This window comes from Herpailurus yagouaroundi, unplaced genomic scaffold (assembly GCF_014898765.1).
Source record: "Herpailurus yagouaroundi ecotype Mexico unplaced genomic scaffold, PumYag 77, whole genome shotgun sequence".
In the NCBI taxonomy this organism is placed as follows: domain Eukaryota; kingdom Metazoa; phylum Chordata; class Mammalia; order Carnivora; family Felidae; genus Herpailurus; species Herpailurus yagouaroundi.
The window spans coordinates 55242999-55259558 of NW_024412388.1; the positions used below are offsets into that span (position 1 = coordinate 55242999).

The window sequence follows — 16560 nt, forward strand, 5'->3', positions numbered from 1 at the left end:
ATGATCTTCCTTGACAAACAGCAATGGTAGTCAGATACCTCTAAACCGTGCAGGCTCACTGCAGGAGGGGACTTGCCAACTCCTGTCCAGCCCTACCTACCTTGACAGATTCGGTTTGGAAGGTGAAGAAAGATTAAACTGACTACAAGTCTATTGCTTGGGTTCCATATTTCCTGAGAAAAGAAATCCAAGAAAACTTGGGGAAGTGACATAGAGCTAAGATTGTTTTATCCCCTAAAGGAGAGAAACAGTATTATTTTTATGTTCTATATAAATTATAGGATTATAGAGTGGGCCAACACGGTTTATCAACTACCCACTGTTATTGATAGGATACCTATTGTGTAGCCAGAAATTGACCACAGGGACCACACATGCTTAGAGAAGGAAGAGCTCAGTGGGTCTTTGAGCAATTAGTCTTCATGGAAGAGGTGGAAGCTGAGCTGGCATTTGCAGGATCAGAAGATTTAAGTAATCACAGAGGATGAGGAAAGATATTTCAGCCAGAGCAAGACCATTTAGTCAGAAGGAATATATACCTGCACAAATAGTAGGTTTAAATTATTGTGTACAAGTCAGGGCGGAGGAGGCTTCAAAACATGGCATGAAGGAGTAGAGCAGTGGGGCATTCAGTTTTACTTCTTAAAATGTTCTCAGATCTTGCCCGTAGTAAACAATTACTGGATAAGAATTGAAGGAACGGATGGAAGAATGAGTGAATATATGAAAGCATCTGATCTCACTACAAATTTAGCTTTGGGAAATAACTTATTGCCAATCTTATGAGTTTAGAATTTAGCCTTTCTTCTGTAAGTTACTGAGCCTGAAAACATGAAGGTTGTTATATGTCAGAGCAGAGCCAGTCTGACTTGCTTCTTTGACTTCTGTGTGCTTGTGTTACATAAGCACCATTCTGCCCTACCACTTATCCAAGAAACAAACATCAGACCCCATCTGAAGCATGGTGCTAAGGCCTTCCTACAGGCTTGATGTGGGTATGGGCTTCAGCCATTTTTCCTTTCACATGATGATGAATAGAATCTACATTTATTTAATGTATTGAGACATTACATAAATCAGCAGACAGTCCTTCTCCCAGCAAGAGTGAAATGCATACTTTAATATGAAGCTGAATAAGCAGGATACAGGCCAATGGGATACGGAGTTAAATGTGCTCATTTCGCTCTGCAGGCTGTCTTCACAGATTTGGAAATTCTGGCCGCCATTTTTGCAGCTGCTATCCATGATGTTGATCACCCTGGAGTCTCCAACCAGTTTCTCATCAACACAAGTGAGTTCACTACTAGAACAGTCACTTGAGATGATTGTATGATTCACTGCTTCATTTTTCCCCCTAATGTTTTCATTATGGATGACAATAAGGGTAATAATGAGGTAATCCTCCATTCCACTCAAGCCAGTCAGACCTTTCCTGGGTACTGTGTCCAGTCCGGCAACACAATTTTTGAGCTGTGTGGAGAACTTGGAAAGGGTCAGAGGGGAGCCATAAAAAGTACTCAACATTTGGAAAATACAATACGTGAGGAAAGAGTAACAGATGTGGAATTACTCAGTAAGGACAAGGAAAGGCTTGGGGATAATGTGATAATGATTTTCAGTGTTATGCAGGGCTCTCACATAGAATATGGTGACCGACTAGCGTCCCTCTCTACTGAGGAAGCAGGCCCAAATATTGTGTCTGAGCATGGGAACCTCTAAACAGAAATAAAACTAAAAGGAAGCACTGGAATGCTTGGTTTGTAGTAGTGAAGATGACCCCAGTGACATTTAAGGCTGGTCCAGCCTTAAGACCTCAAGCTGTACTCAGTGCTTTTGTCATGCTGAAAATACTTAGTATCCATGGCAGTGAAAATCCATGAATTTGGGGCACTTGGGTGGATTGGTTGGTTAAGTGTCCAACTCTTGATTTCAGCTCAGGTCATGATCTCACGGTTCATGAGATCGAGCCCACGTAGGGCTCTGTGCTGACAGTGCAGTGCTTGCTTGGGATTCTCTCTCCCTCTCTCTCTGCCCCTCCCCTGCTCATGCTTGAACCCTCTCTCAAAATAAATAAATCCTAAAAAATAAAATAAAATCCATGAATTTTCTCAGCTAGCGCACTGTTTCTAAATGCTAAAAATGCAAGTACTTTTTCTTCTGAGAATATTGGTTATCTAGTTGTGGTCATAATTAACATCAAGTGTTGATGGTTTTATAGGAATGTTTGAGCTACTTACTATGTAAGAGTCTCTGTCCTACTTTATCAGAATATCTGGATGATCTAGGTGTAGGGTAGATTCCTTATTTAACCTTGTTCTTCTACTGAAAGAATATAAACTTTGGGCAACTACTTGGCTGCTGGATTGTATCAGCTGGCATAATGTGGTGTCACAAATCAAACTGTATACGGGCCAGTTAGCTTCACACAGAAAAGTGGTCTTTCTGTTATAGCCACCTACAACACTAGAGCCCACAAAGCCAGTTTGCAGATCTGGGATTGATCACAGGGTGAACAGGGCAGAAATGCTAAAATGACCTCATATATCCTACAGTCCATTCTGAGACTGTAAGGCAAAGCACACAGTTAAAGCAATGGTATATGAGTGACCACATCTGCAATTAGGAACCTATTGCCATCACTTGGCTATTATTCTTTATTAAGAGAAAATGTTCCTTTCAGAATTTGTTGACCATATTCTCCAGTGCAGACCAGGTCTCTGCCTAATGAAAGATGTCTATGACTCTTCTGCATGAAAGGCAGTCTGGAAGCTATAGTTTAGGTATGCAGATCTTGCCATTTCTGAGATATAGGGCCAGAGGACAGAAAATCTGACATCAAAATTGTTCCTAAAAATTATTAATGTTTTGGGGCGCCTGGGTGGCGCAGTCGGTTAAGCGTCCGACTTCAGCCAGGTCACGATCTCGCGGTCCGTGAGTTCGAGCCCCGCGTCAGGCTCTGGGCTGATGGCTCAGAGCCTGGAGCCTGTTTCCGATTCTGTGTCTCCCTCTCTCTCTGCCCCTCCCCCGTTCATGCTCTGTCTCTCTCTGTCCCAAAAATAAATAAACATTGAAAAAAAAATTTAAAAAAAATTATTAATGTTTTGTTACCATGTTTGTAGAAAGTTCCAAAAAAGCTAAATTATTTGGATAAAACAAAATTCCACACTCACACTATTAACATCTTTGAAAATCAAAAACTCGCAATTGACAGAACTGGGGAACCTACAAGAAAGTGAGATAGTTTGAAAATCCTAATGCATTTGATAAAGTTTAGTAGCATTTTCAGTTTATTCTTTTCCAAAGCAAAAAAGTGTGTGAAGACATAAAGGAAACTACAAACTGAGATAAAAATATGCCCTTACCTAATGTTGAATTCTTCATCTGGAGTGAAGAAGGAGAAAAAGAATTTAAAATACCATGAATTTTAGTCAAAGAGAAAGCTTACGCACCAGTATCGATGACAAGCATGATTTGCTTGGGAATGGGCTACTACTACCTTTTGGAGGAGGAAACTGTGTCTCTGATGAGAAATGATACGTGAATCTTGGTTCCTAACATCTGGAGAGAACTAAATCTGATTTCACACTGAAGTAATGCCAACATTGGAATTATACCCCTTTGTTCTTAAGTCATCCTTTTTCCTTGTTTATTAGATTCAGAACTTGCTTTGATGTATAATGATGAATCTGTGTTGGAAAACCATCACCTTGCCGTGGGTTTCAAACTGCTGCAAGAAGAACACTGTGATATCTTCCAGAATCTCACCAAGAAGCAGCGCCAGACACTCAGGAAAATGGTTATCGACATGGTAAGACTTCCTTTCTACATCCCTCACTTACTTTTCCCTGCCAAGGACAGGAAACTCCATTCTCTTCAATGAACTGAGTTTATTGAGAGTTTCATTTTATTTCTACCCTAGGTGTTAGCAACTGATATGTCCAAACATATGAGCCTGCTGGCAGACCTGAAAACAATGGTGGAAACAAAGAAAGTTACAAGTTCAGGTGTTCTTCTCCTGGACAACTACACGGATCGTATACAGGTATTTGATGAAAGCCTTTGATTTAACACAAAGCCAAACCAAACTAAATTAAACAATTAAAAAATGAAACCAAACGTCAGTTCAGTTAGTCGCATATCTGGTTATTATTGCAACTTGGACTTACTTTAAGAACAAGGAAAATGGACATTCAAGCGTATCCTCTAATTTATGAAGAAAAACATAACGCTATTTATTGAGTTTCTTAGTTCTAAAAATAAATGGCAAAATTCATTTGTAATAGGGGATACGTGACTGCTGGGCCCAAAAGCTTGTGTTTGGATATAAATCCCATTGACTTGAAGATTGTTAGGTCTGTTTTGATTATACAAACTGCCATCAGCTGGTCTCTTTCCACAAGTGGAAAATATGAAGACATCTACTTTTGAGTAATTCTTCGCATTTTTTCCAAACTGGGGAAGGGAAATGATGGCAGCATTTGACCTCTAATGTCCCTTCCAGTTTTTACATTCAATGACTATCAGTCTGAGAAGACACACATTTTCCCTTTCAGGACTCCTGTGATGGTAAATAACCAAGTCTGGCCAGCACCATTGTAGGACTGCTTTTTTGGTGTACTCACCACAATTATAAGGCAACTACAGTGTTCTTGGGTTGGGTACCAAGTGTACTAGTACAAGAGGAACGAGATGTTCTGGTAGTATTTACACCTGATTTTCTGGGATTTCTAAAACTTGATGATTTCAGGTCCTTCGCAACATGGTGCACTGTGCAGACCTAAGCAACCCCACCAAGTCCTTGGAATTATATCGGCAGTGGACAGACCGCATCATGGAGGAGTTCTTCCAGCAGGGAGACAAAGAGCGGGAGAGGGGAATGGAGATTAGCCCAATGTGTGATAAGCACACAGCTTCTGTGGAAAAATCCCAGGTATCTAATATGCAATTTTCGAAGTTTCTGTGAGCTCTGCAGATTGTAGAACTGGAAGGTTCTATCAAATTCCTGAAGCTATAAGGAAGGAACTACCCATTTAGTTCCATTTTACTCGTGATTCATTTGCCTTCTTCATTATACTCAGTTTCACAGGGTGGAAGCAAAGCAGTCCTCAGAAACCCGTCAAAGTGTGGTCTGTGTATCCTCAAGCAGTTTAGGGAGTTGTCTATGACCTGAACTCAGAGCTACTCAGAGCTACTACCTCCCCACACCCATCTCTCCAGATTTCTCTTACCCCTATCCTTATCCAAGAGCTCTACCCTTCATCCTTGCTTCCCCCACCCTGGGTCTGCTGCCCCTCCATGATCAAGTGCACTGCCAAGTGTGGATTTCATTCCACACACCTCTTCCACCTCACAGTCGACGCCCTGTCCTGTGTCCCCTTCCAAGGTTGCTTCTCCACATCTGAGAACATGTTGACATCTTCTGATCATGTCTAGAGCTACAGATTCCCTATGTGCTGAGGACTAGGGACAATATGCTGGAGTCTAGAGGATGCAGAAATGCCTCAGATACCTCTAGCTGCAGAGTATATAGCACTAGAAGTATCGATATCCCCACAAAGGCTTCAGGACCTGCTGAAATGTTGTGTTTTTCAGAGCAACAAATGACCTGAGCAAGGTAGTCGTGATTGAGAATAGGTCTATAGGCTATTCAAGGTCTTTATCACAAAAACATTAGGAGGGCTTTTTGTTAGTGTGTATCCTTTTTCTCCACTATCTGCCACCCCCCAATTTACACATACTTGTAATATCAATGCAGAGTTCCCTTGTAATTATTATTTTGCTGTTTCTTAAAGAAACCCAGTCAAATGAGTTTAATATCTGTGAACGTGCTCTAAAAGGCTAATATACTCTAAAAATGCATGGTAATATTAACTTATCAGGGCCAATTCAAATCCCCTAAAGCCTTAATTAGAATAATGAATTAATTAACTAGAATAATGCCTGTTTATTATCAACAGTGGTATTTTATATTTTTATGGTGTTCCATGTGATTTTCTACACATTTCCCCCTACGTGGTCCTATTTGAACCTCCAAACAGCTTTGTGAGATAGAGCAGCTATTTTCCCAGTGTATCAGGTGGAGAAGCTGTCCCTTGGCTCATCTCACCAGCTCTTTAGTGACCCAGCTACCCTCCACCCAGAGCTCTTTACTCTCCATCACTGTAGACAAGTCTCCCTGTTGCCATGACATCAAGGCCCACTCTGGTGTTTCCCACAGATGAGCTCTAGCAAGCATTGTCTGAGTAGTCTGGCAATAAAGCCCTTGACTAGGTGCTCTTAGGATTTGTAGAGCTCTCTCTGACCCAGGGCCTAGGAAATAAGTGGCTAGAAGCTAGCTTTCAAAAAAAGTGCCAATCATTTAGCAGAAGCAAAACAAATGAAGAAAGGAAATGACCGCACTGCATTTAGCTGATTCCATTTTCTCCATTGCCTTGAGCTTATTTTTTCAGGTCCCTGGAAAACACCTTGAAAATAGTCTCTAAAATTCATTAAATACAAATAATGAAGTAAAAGGGAGGAAAAGGGAGTGAGTGGAAGCAAGAGAAATAACTGAATCATCTGCACACAAGTTCACGTAACTAATGCAGATCAGAGATGTCCCAACTTTGGTGTGAGTTATGTTAAGATTAGGGAAGCACCAGGGAGGAGGAGGAGATAGATAGGTCGATAGATAGATGATAGATAATGATAGATAGGTAGGTAGATAGATAGATAGATAGATAGATAAAAGTTGATAGATATAAATAATAGGTACATATAGATACAAAAGAGTCACATAGGAACTGTGATCTCTGAGATGATTTGCCAAAAAACAGAATGCTGTCAAAGGAAAGGTTTCCAGTAGTGTGGAAAGATAGCTATATCATGTCCCATGGGCACGTAGAAATTGCTCTTGCTCATTTACCTCGGAATCTGGACCCAGCATCTCTCCAGTTCCCCAGACCAGGACAGGGGAATTCCATTCCCTCATTCAACTTGTGCCTATTCTTTCTCACAACCTGCCCCCACCCCCAGTGTTTCCTGTTTGTCCGACAATGGAGAGGTCAGCATAAGGCCACTGAGCCAGCTCATGCAGGATGCATAGCCCCTGTGTAAACCATAACAGAGCCATAGCCTCATATTTATTCACAGGAACACTAGCAAAGGAACTGCTTAATTGTTTTTATTTTCCCTCCTTTCTCCTGATGGAAGTGACTATACCCTGTGGGATCTAAGACAATTGCAGACATGTCCACAGAGGGGATCTTTGTTTGTTTAGGGTCTTGAAGTATCTTCAGATGTTTTACCATACTCGTCTACAAACAAGAGCCTTCCACTCTGAGAAATTTCAGAGTAGTCAGGGGCTGTCTCCCCTTCCTTTTGGAATAGCGGCATATTTTAAATTTATCAGGAAAAGAATGTCGAGTCAGAACTCATAAGACCTGGAGCTTCCTTCTTTGTGGAATGACTCACAGAATCCAAGTAGTGACAAAGTCATTCCCAGTCAGGGTTACATCCAGACTTCTTATCTGGCACACGTGAAAGGAAAAGTAGTCAGTTATAGTGAGACAAACACAGGCTCTGGGATCAGACAAAACTGGGCCTAAGTTCCAGCTCCACTGCTTAAGCTAAGTTCCAGCTCCTCCAGGCTCTGTGATCTCTGACAAGATATTTCATCTCAATGAGTGTTAGTTTCCTCCTTTGTAAACTGCGGGTAACAGTACTTCCTCTGTGGACTTAAGAGCGATAACTTGAATATTAGATCCAGGGGAGGGTGTATCATGTAGTATATACTGAAATACAGAATCCATTATTATTGATCCCCCTTGGGTTGTTGTGGCTCTTTATTTACCTAGAAACCAGGATAGTTTGTTAGGTTTTCAAGATTCCATCACAATAACTGGGGTGTAACTTTATTTTCTTCCAGGTTGGTTTCATTGACTACATTGTCCATCCACTCTGGGAGACCTGGGCAGATCTGGTGCAGCCTGATGCCCAGGACATTCTGGACACGTTAGAAGATAATAGAAACTGGTATCAGAGCATGATACCGCAGAGTCCCTCCCCACCACTGGACGAGCAGAACAGAGACTGTCAGGGTCTGATGGAGAAGTTTCAATTTGAACTGACCCTTGAAGAGGAGGATTCCGAAGGCCCAGAAAAAGACGGAGAGGGTCACGACTATTTCAGCAGCCCAAAGACACTTTGCGTGATTGATCCTGAACATAGGGATTCACTAGGAGGGACTGATGTAGACATTGTGACAGAAGACAAGTCCCCTATCGACACATAATTGCCTTCTCCGTGTGGAGATGAACATTCCACCTTTGACAAGCATGCCAGCTGTATGGTAGGGCCAGCCCATCACGGGGGCCTGGGCCTGCACGGGACAAGGGCCATGTGGCCTTTCCAGTTACTTGAGTTTGGAGCCAGAATGCGAGACCATGAAGCAGATAGCAGTTCAGAAAATTCCACGGCTGACTTGCCTTGCCTGCAAGCTTAGTGGAGAGCTGAAGCTTTATCTGGTACTGGAGGCCAAGATCAGATCCTGAGTAAATGGCTTGAAAATAGAAGACACAAAACTGAGAGATTTTTCTGCACTAAGTTTTGGGAATCTGTCCCCTCTAGTGACTGAACTGACTGATTAATAACTTCATTTATAAATCTGCTCACCTGTCCCCTTGTCTGCCAACCTGTGTGCCTTTTTTGTAAAACATTTTCACGTCTTTAAAATGCCTGTTGAATACCTAGGGTTTAGTATCAACTTCTACACAGATAAGCGTTCAAAGTGGACATAAACTTTTTTGACTCTTTCTGGGAAAAAAAAAAAAAAAGGAAAGCAAATGGTCTTCCTTCTTTCTTGGGCAATATCTTTCACTTTCCTACAGTTACTTTGGCAAATAGAAAGGACATGCTTCTAACCACATTCTACTTCCTTCCCTTATTGTCCCATCCAGCTTGACGGTTGCCCGTATAACTTATCTCTGTTTGCCTGCTTACAGCAGTATTTTTTCTCCTCTTAGAACTTCACTTCTTGTGCTGCAAACAGAATAAAGTGAGCAAACTAAGAGGTAGGAAAGGGTAATTGTGTTGTTCACAGTAACAGTCTGTGTAAAATTCAGCTCCATCAGGCAGCGCACCATGTTATGTCCTGAACCCCTGGGCCGCTGGGTGCTGCACGGTCCCCATCCTATCCCCTCCCCCCATCAGTCTCCACCCAGTTACCCTGTTTTCAATTGGATGCTGCCGTCTTTCTCTTGCACTGCCTTCTGCGCTAACACCTCCATTTCTGTTTATAACAGTATATTTATTACTTAATGTATATAATGTAATGTTTTGTAAGTTATTAATTTATATATCTAACATTGCCTGCCAATGGTGGTGTTACATTTGTGTAGAAAACTCTGCCTAAGAGTTGCGACTTTTCTTGTCACGTTTTTGTATTGTGTATTATATAACCTGGACATCGCTTAAGAGAGACATACGACCCCTTCCCCAGTGAGGACATTCGTGGGCTTTTATTCAGAAGGTCTGCCCTCTTCCCCATCTGAGTTGCTAATACTGCACAACCCCTTTGTGAACCAGTTTTGGAAACAGGATTCTCACATTAGATACTAAATGGTTTATACTGAGCTTTTACTTTTGTATAGTTTGATAGGGGTAGGGGGCAATGGGATGTAGTTTTCACCCATGTTCTATCCAAATCTGTGTATGCATGAATTGGGTTATAACTGGGTTCTACTATAATTGTGGCTTTGGTTTAAACAGTAACACTACATTTGCTCGCAGGTGGTTCTTCTGAGTGTTCCCAAACTACTGACTTTGAAAGCCTCTTGCCTGCCATTAAGCAGGAATGTCATGTTCCCATTAATTACAAAAAAACACAATAAAACAATGTGAATTTTATAATAAAATGTGAACTGATGTAGTAAATTATGCAAATGTGAAGCTTCCGATAACACTTGTTAGGCCTCATACTGACTTCAGTCTCCGTGTGTAAAATATATTTCATGCTTTCAGTTCCGCATTGTAACTCACTAGTTAAAGAAATGGCACAAACGTGCATGACCGATGGGTTTGTATGTCTATGAACACTGCATTATTTCAGGTGGACATTTTATTGTTTTCAAAAGTTTCTCACAATGTATGTTATAATAGTATTATTATTATTATATATTGTGCTCAAATGCATTCGTAAGAGACTTTTATATGAAAGTGAATAAACAAAAGCATGATTAGATTAGACTATAGGCCCAATTATTTTGTGGTTAGTTCTGACCTATTAAAAGCAGATCTTTTTTTCTCTTCTCTCCTACCATACCCCACGAAGAAAACCAACTACTTTGCCTGGCCAACCCCGCAACTGAAGTTTCAGAATCTGTGTCCAAAAAGTCCCCTAGCTTGGAACGTTTCACGTTTTCTTAGCAAATATCCATGCAGCTCAATGATGCGGGAATGGAGGTGGTAAAGAAAACAAACAAAACCACTTTAAGAATCTGAAGAGTTTAATCCACTAGATGAATAAAGGGACTCTCCAGCTTGGCTGGGTCCTCCAGAAAAATGAATCATGGAACCAGAGAACATTAGCTTCATGTCATCAGATGGTCCCACTGATTCATTTGACGAAGAATCTGAGGTCCAAAGAGTCATCTTCAAGCACCATTGACAGAGTACTGGTTGACTCTCAGTGGTCTTTTCAACCATTCATGGAGTCTCCTATTGGTCATATGGTTATGTTTTTCTTTATGGAAAGAGCTATATAAATAGCATAGGCAAAAATACGTAAACACTTTGTTGAAATTTTAAAATCAGCTTTAAAAAAATTTTACCCTGGGATGCCTGGGTGGCTCAGTTGGTTAAGCGTCTGACTTTGGCTTAGGTCATGATCTCATGGCTTGTGGGTTAAGCCCTGTGTCCAGCTCTGTGCTAACAGCTCAGAGCCTGGAGCCTGCTTCGGATTCTGTGTCTCCTTCTCTCTCTGCCCTTCCCCTGGTCTTGCCCCCCCCCCCATCTTTCACAAAAAAATAAAAATAATAAAAATATATCCTAAGAAGTGTGTGTGTGTGTGTGTGTGTGTATGGTAAGGAAGGCCACAAATAGGAATCAGTGGATAACGCATAATATTTTAACCACAGGGAACTGGCTTGTGAACAAGTAAATGGATCTGTCTAGAAGCATTCCACTCAATAACCTGAAATTAGTGAATTTCTTTACAAAGACAAGACACGCCAACATTGCAGAACCAGTCTGCCAGGTTGCAGAGCTAATGTGCATAGCACTTAGCTACCATCCCTGATTTCTGATTCCATCGCCATCATCTCTGAGCTCTTACAGATTAAGTGACAAAGTGAATAGGTTAGCATAGTCACAGGTGTGACTTCTATAATGTTTATAGCTATAAATATTTATAAATATGCACAGGCATGTTTTCTACAGAGAAATGGGTTTTAATCCTTGCCGTAAATGAGAATCACTTGGGGAATACTTTTTTTTTTTTTTTACTATTAATGTTTGGGCCTCACCCACACTCCCAGATTCTGTTTGAACTGGTCTTGAGTACAGACTGGGCACCAGATTTTTCTGATTCTCCCAGGTAATCATAATATGCAATCTAAGTAGAGAGCCACTGCTCCTGAAGAGAGGGCCACGCTTGTGTCTAAAGCTTTTTGTCAGTCTGTTCAAGGTGCTATAATAAAGCACCACAGACTGGGTGAATGAACAACAGAAGTTTATTTCTCACAGTTCTGGAGGCTGGTCCAAGATTAAGTGCCAGCATAGTTAGGTTCTGGTAAGGGCCCCCTTCCTGCATCATAGCTGCTACCTTCTTGCTGTGTCCTCACTTGATAGAGAGGGCTACAGATCTCTCTGGACCCTTTTATTATTATAAGGGCACTAATCCCATCATGGGCCCCACCCTCATGACTTAAGCACCTCCCAAAGTCCTCACCTCCTAATACCATCATCTTTGGGAGTTAGGATTTCAACAGATAAATTTGGGGGGAGGGGCAGACACAAACATCCAGGCCATAGCAACTTTCTTTGACTGCAACTATCTTCAGATACTGCGCATCCACCATGGCCAGATGCCAGGTCAGGGACATAGATGAGACCAGGCATCAGAGATGAGTTACACAGAGCTCTACATTCCAGGAGCTTGCAGTCGGCTATGTTGCTCACCATCTGCCGTGAGGAACACAAAATCATAATTATGTTCTCAGGAAAACCACAATGAAGATAAATCTAAAAGAAAGTTAATCATCTGGTTCTAGAACATAGATAATAAATGTAACCATTCTCTTATCTATGATGGCATATCAGTGTTCCTGATTGCAGGGAGCAACTGCGAAGCAGAAATTACTATGGCATCTTTGCCAAGGCTGAGGGTGATACCTTAGTACTTACCAAAATGTGTAGGCCAATTTATAGAGTCAGGAACTGTCAGAGTTCCACAGCGTGGCCTTCCCTTGGTATTTTCCCACAGGCTTATTGTGATATGTGTTGGAAGTCATGGAAATTCTCAGTCCACTGAAGGAAGCCTAATGGAGTTCAAGTGAAAAAGGCTGGTTTATTTCATGGATTCTGGAGCCAAGTGGCCTGGGTTTAAATCCTAACTCCTCCATTTACTAGCCACACAATCTTAGACAAGTCACCTACTCTCTGGGTTTCAGTAAAATGGGGATTATTCATTTGTCAGGTGGGGGGTAATAATTCCAGGACTTTCCAACCATTCCATTGCTATTTCTCTGAGTGCATGTCTTAGTTATTGATCAAATCAATGATCATGAGCCTTAAAACCTGTGAAATCAAGGTAGGGCAGGAAGGCTGGCAAATTCCCTTTATAAACCCAACATTAATGCATCCTGTACCCCTTAAAAAGGATTCATCAAGCTGGTTATCTCCCACATTCTTCAAGATTCACATCAGGTGCCCTCCTACAGGAAGCTTCTTTGATCCCTAAGGTTGGAATAAGGACTCTTGGGATGCAGAAGTTCCTAGAACATCCTGTGCTTTACCTGTGTAATTAGCTGTGTAACATTGAGCAAGTCACTTAACCCTCCCGTGCCTTAGCTTTATCATCTATAAAATAAAGATAAGAATAATACCTAGATTATAGTGGGTTATGCAAGAATTACATGAGTTGATATACATAAAAGTCTGAAATATTATAATTATGAAAACCTAACGCTACTAAAGTCAAGTTTTTCTCTTTTCTAAAAGACTGTAACTCAATGAAGTCAAAAGCTGGAGCTTATTCCCTGTTAAATTTCCAGCATCCAATCCAATATCTGAAACAAATATGCTTTTGTCAAACTGTACTGAATCAAATGGTTTTATGCAAGGGTAAAATGCAACCTCATGCTTTTCAAACCAAAAAATAAGGTGTTGGTCTCTGAGTCCTGGAATGATAAAGCCATATAATTTCCTCAGAGATCATCTGGTCTACCCCTTTACTTTTATAAATAAAGAAACTGAGGCTTAGAGATGGCCAGTGACCCACCTGAGATCAGTGTATTAATGTTGTAGAGCCTCAGTAAACAAGTACTGCAAACCAGGGGTCTTAAACAATGGAAATTTGTTGTCTCACAGTTCTGCAGGCTAGAAGTCCAAGGTTATGGTGGTGTCAGGGTCAATTCATTCTGAGAGCTATGAAAGACAATCTGTGTATGCCTCTCCCCTCACTTCTAGTAACTGGGGGAATCTGACATTCTTGGCTTGTAGATGCTGCACCCTAATCTCGGCCTTCATGTTTACATGGCGTTCTCTGTGTTTACATGCCTGCACCCAAATTCCCCCTTTTTATAAGGACACCAGTCATATTGGGTTAAGGGCCCACCCTACTCTGATATGACTTCATTTTAACTCATTATATCTAGAATGACCCTGTTTCCAAATAAAGTCACATTCTGAGGTACTGGGGGTTAGGACCCCAACATGTAAATCTGAGGGGGGGATATAATTCAGCCCATAACACACAGTCACTCACCAGAAGTTTTCCTAATTTCTTAGTTGTCTTTTGGCAACATCATGGGGTTTGGGAGCCTTAGACACCCATTCAACTTCTCTGCACCTCAAACTTCTCTCTAAAATCAGAGGAAGAGACTACATGTCTGAACAGGTACTACCTAGCTATAAAAAGTTTAATGCTAAAAAAACTGTTTAATGCTTTATACCAAGGCATTTTTGTTTTCTTAAGGTCTTTTTGAGTTCTTCAAACGTATTAATTACTTAATTATTAATTATTTCCTTGGTGTAGCTAGATGCCACATGGAGAAGAGAAAGCAGGACCTTGGGGTAGTAGGAAAAACATAGCCCAGGGGTTAAAAGCTTAGGCTCTGAAGGTGAACAGATCCCAGTTCAAATCCCTGCTCTTCCCCTTCCTAGCTGTGTAACCTGGGACAAACTCTTAACCTCTTTAAGCCATAGTTCCTTCCTCATTAAAATGAGGAAAATAATAATAACCCTTTTGTGAGGTTTCTGTAAAGACTAGTGAACGATGCATAAAGCGGTGTCAGCCGTTATACTCAGATATCAGCTAAGGCTTCATTCTTTCCACAAATATTGATAAAGTGCAAATTATGTGCCAGATACTGTGTGATGAGCAAAATACACAAAATCCCTGCCCTTAGAAAGTTTGTATTTTTTAGTGAGGCAGGAAAACCCAAAGAAACAAGAAGAGAAATACTACAGTATCAGGTTGTGTGATATGTTGCCACAGGGTGGGTAAGTGACAGTGGTTTGAGAACAATGGCTCTGGAGTTCCACAGCCCAGGTTGGAATCCCAGCCTCACGCCTTGTTAATGGCACAGGCCAGGGTACAGCAAATACAAAGTGTGCCTGTCAACTTCAAAGAACAGCAAGAAGGCCAGGAAAGGGAGAAGAGTAGGAAATAAAATTGGCAGCCAGGTCACAGAGAAGTGTTAGGCTCTTATAAGGACCTCTCAAAGTCCTCGGAAGGTTTTGAGCATGGGATTGATAGGATCAGATCTATATTTCTAAAAACTTACGGAGACCCATTAGAGGGCTACTGCTATCATCCTCTGAAGTGTCAGGAACTTGATAAGATTAGCCATGGTAGGCGTGGTTGAGACTTGGAAGACGGGATATATTTTCAAGGCAGAGCCAACAGGACTTGCTGATGGATTTGAAAATGGAAGTCCAGGAAAAGGAGTGAGAAAGATCCCAAAGGTGTAGCCTGGGCAATCCAGTGAATGGTGGGAACATTTCCTGCAATGAGGAACATTAGAAGGGGAACAGATTTTGGTGGGTTGGAGGTGTTTTTGGTTATCCACATGGAGATGCTGTGGAGGCAATTAGGTGTATGAGTCTGAAGTTCAGGGAAGAGGTCATTAAAGTCCTAAAGTTATCAGTGAATAGGCTCCCTATTTAACTTATTCATGTGGACTGTTTCACCCCAAATCAATCCTGACCCAAAATATGGCCACTTCACAAGATTCCTCGAGAAGTATGCCCATACCAAGAATTTTGTGATTTTACAGAATTTTATAGAAACAGCAGTTGGGTCTGGGGAGGGCACGCTCAACAACACACTGCTTTCTGGACTGTCCAGCTGCCTCATTCCCTCTTCTCCTTCCACTCTGTCCTTTAACCCACTGAAACTTCCTCTCAGGAGCAAAAGCAGTTATTTTTCCTGGCTGTTGCACCACTGTTACCATCATCTTTTGTTGATGGGGCATGATTTGGAAGAATCTCCCTTCAAAACCAAAGAGCTTCTCAATATGTTCTTTGTGCATTATATACATTGCTCTCCCAAGAGAAATTCAGATGTAAGAATCTTTCTCCATCTCATATCTCTTCACCCCCCAAAATGGTAGGTCTCACAAACTTTCTGAGAGTAAGTGAGGATAAGGCAAAGCTCAGGTGTTTCCTTATGGCCCCAACCTTGTCCTTGTGCCTGATTTGCACTGATGCTTGAGTGTTGCCCTCTGGCTCAAGTGAGTGGCTAGGACTTGGGCTCTTGGGTAGTGATCTTAAGTCCTGTTTTCTTTCCTTCCCTCAAATTTTACCCCATCTCTTTATGAACTCCTCTCATGTCTTTGGTAGGACAATTCTACCAGGCCCTTTTGTTGCCTCAGAATGCGCTTTGCATCTCCTGCTTTACCCTAAGCAGCTCTCACACGTCTTTGTAGTTCAGTGTCCTGAATGCAGGCTCTGGAATGAGTATGAGTGGAAACCACAAATAAAAGCAAATAAAAAGTGGTCTATTACAACACAGGGGGAAGAACAAAAGTGTCCTTTTTGGATGCTTTGAGATACAGTATGTCATGCCCGGTATAGCTATTTTCAATAGTTATTTTGTTTATATTCCATTTTTATCTTTTCCATTGACTTTTAACCTAACTCCCAAGTAAGATGTGGTTCCACATGTCTCTAGCTTCTTACGTGTAGATCTCAAGAAGAACCAGGCCAGAGTGCCCAAGACTAAGCAACTGTAACCGATGTGAGGGCAGGGGCCATGTCAGTGCTTTGTTCTCTGTTTCCACAGTGCCTAGCACCAGGCCTGGCACAGAGTTGACGCTCAAAGATCTGTTGAATAAATCTAGATATTGATTACACCAAGAC

General features: G+C 41.5%; 1 protein-coding gene across 6 annotated transcripts in view; it reads left to right on the forward strand.

The window, feature by feature from the left end:
- PDE4B (phosphodiesterase 4B) overlaps positions 1-10224 on the forward strand; it is a 543304-nt gene extending 533080 nt beyond the window's left edge. For 5 of the 6 annotated variants that reach the window (XM_040470524.1, XM_040470523.1, XM_040470526.1 and 2 more), the window contains 5 exons: positions 1192-1291; positions 3654-3808; positions 3920-4042; positions 4748-4930; positions 7907-8272. In XM_040470524.1, coding sequence (XP_040326458.1) covers positions 1192-1291; positions 3654-3808; positions 3920-4042; positions 4748-4930; positions 7907-8272 — 927 coding nt within the window. Of the gene's footprint in view, positions 1-1191; positions 1292-3653; positions 3809-3919; positions 4043-4747; positions 4931-7906 lie in introns of all 6 variants that reach the window. The other variant, XM_040470525.1, reaches the window with a different exon arrangement.
- The last annotated feature ends 6336 nt before the right edge of the window (positions 10225-16560 follow it).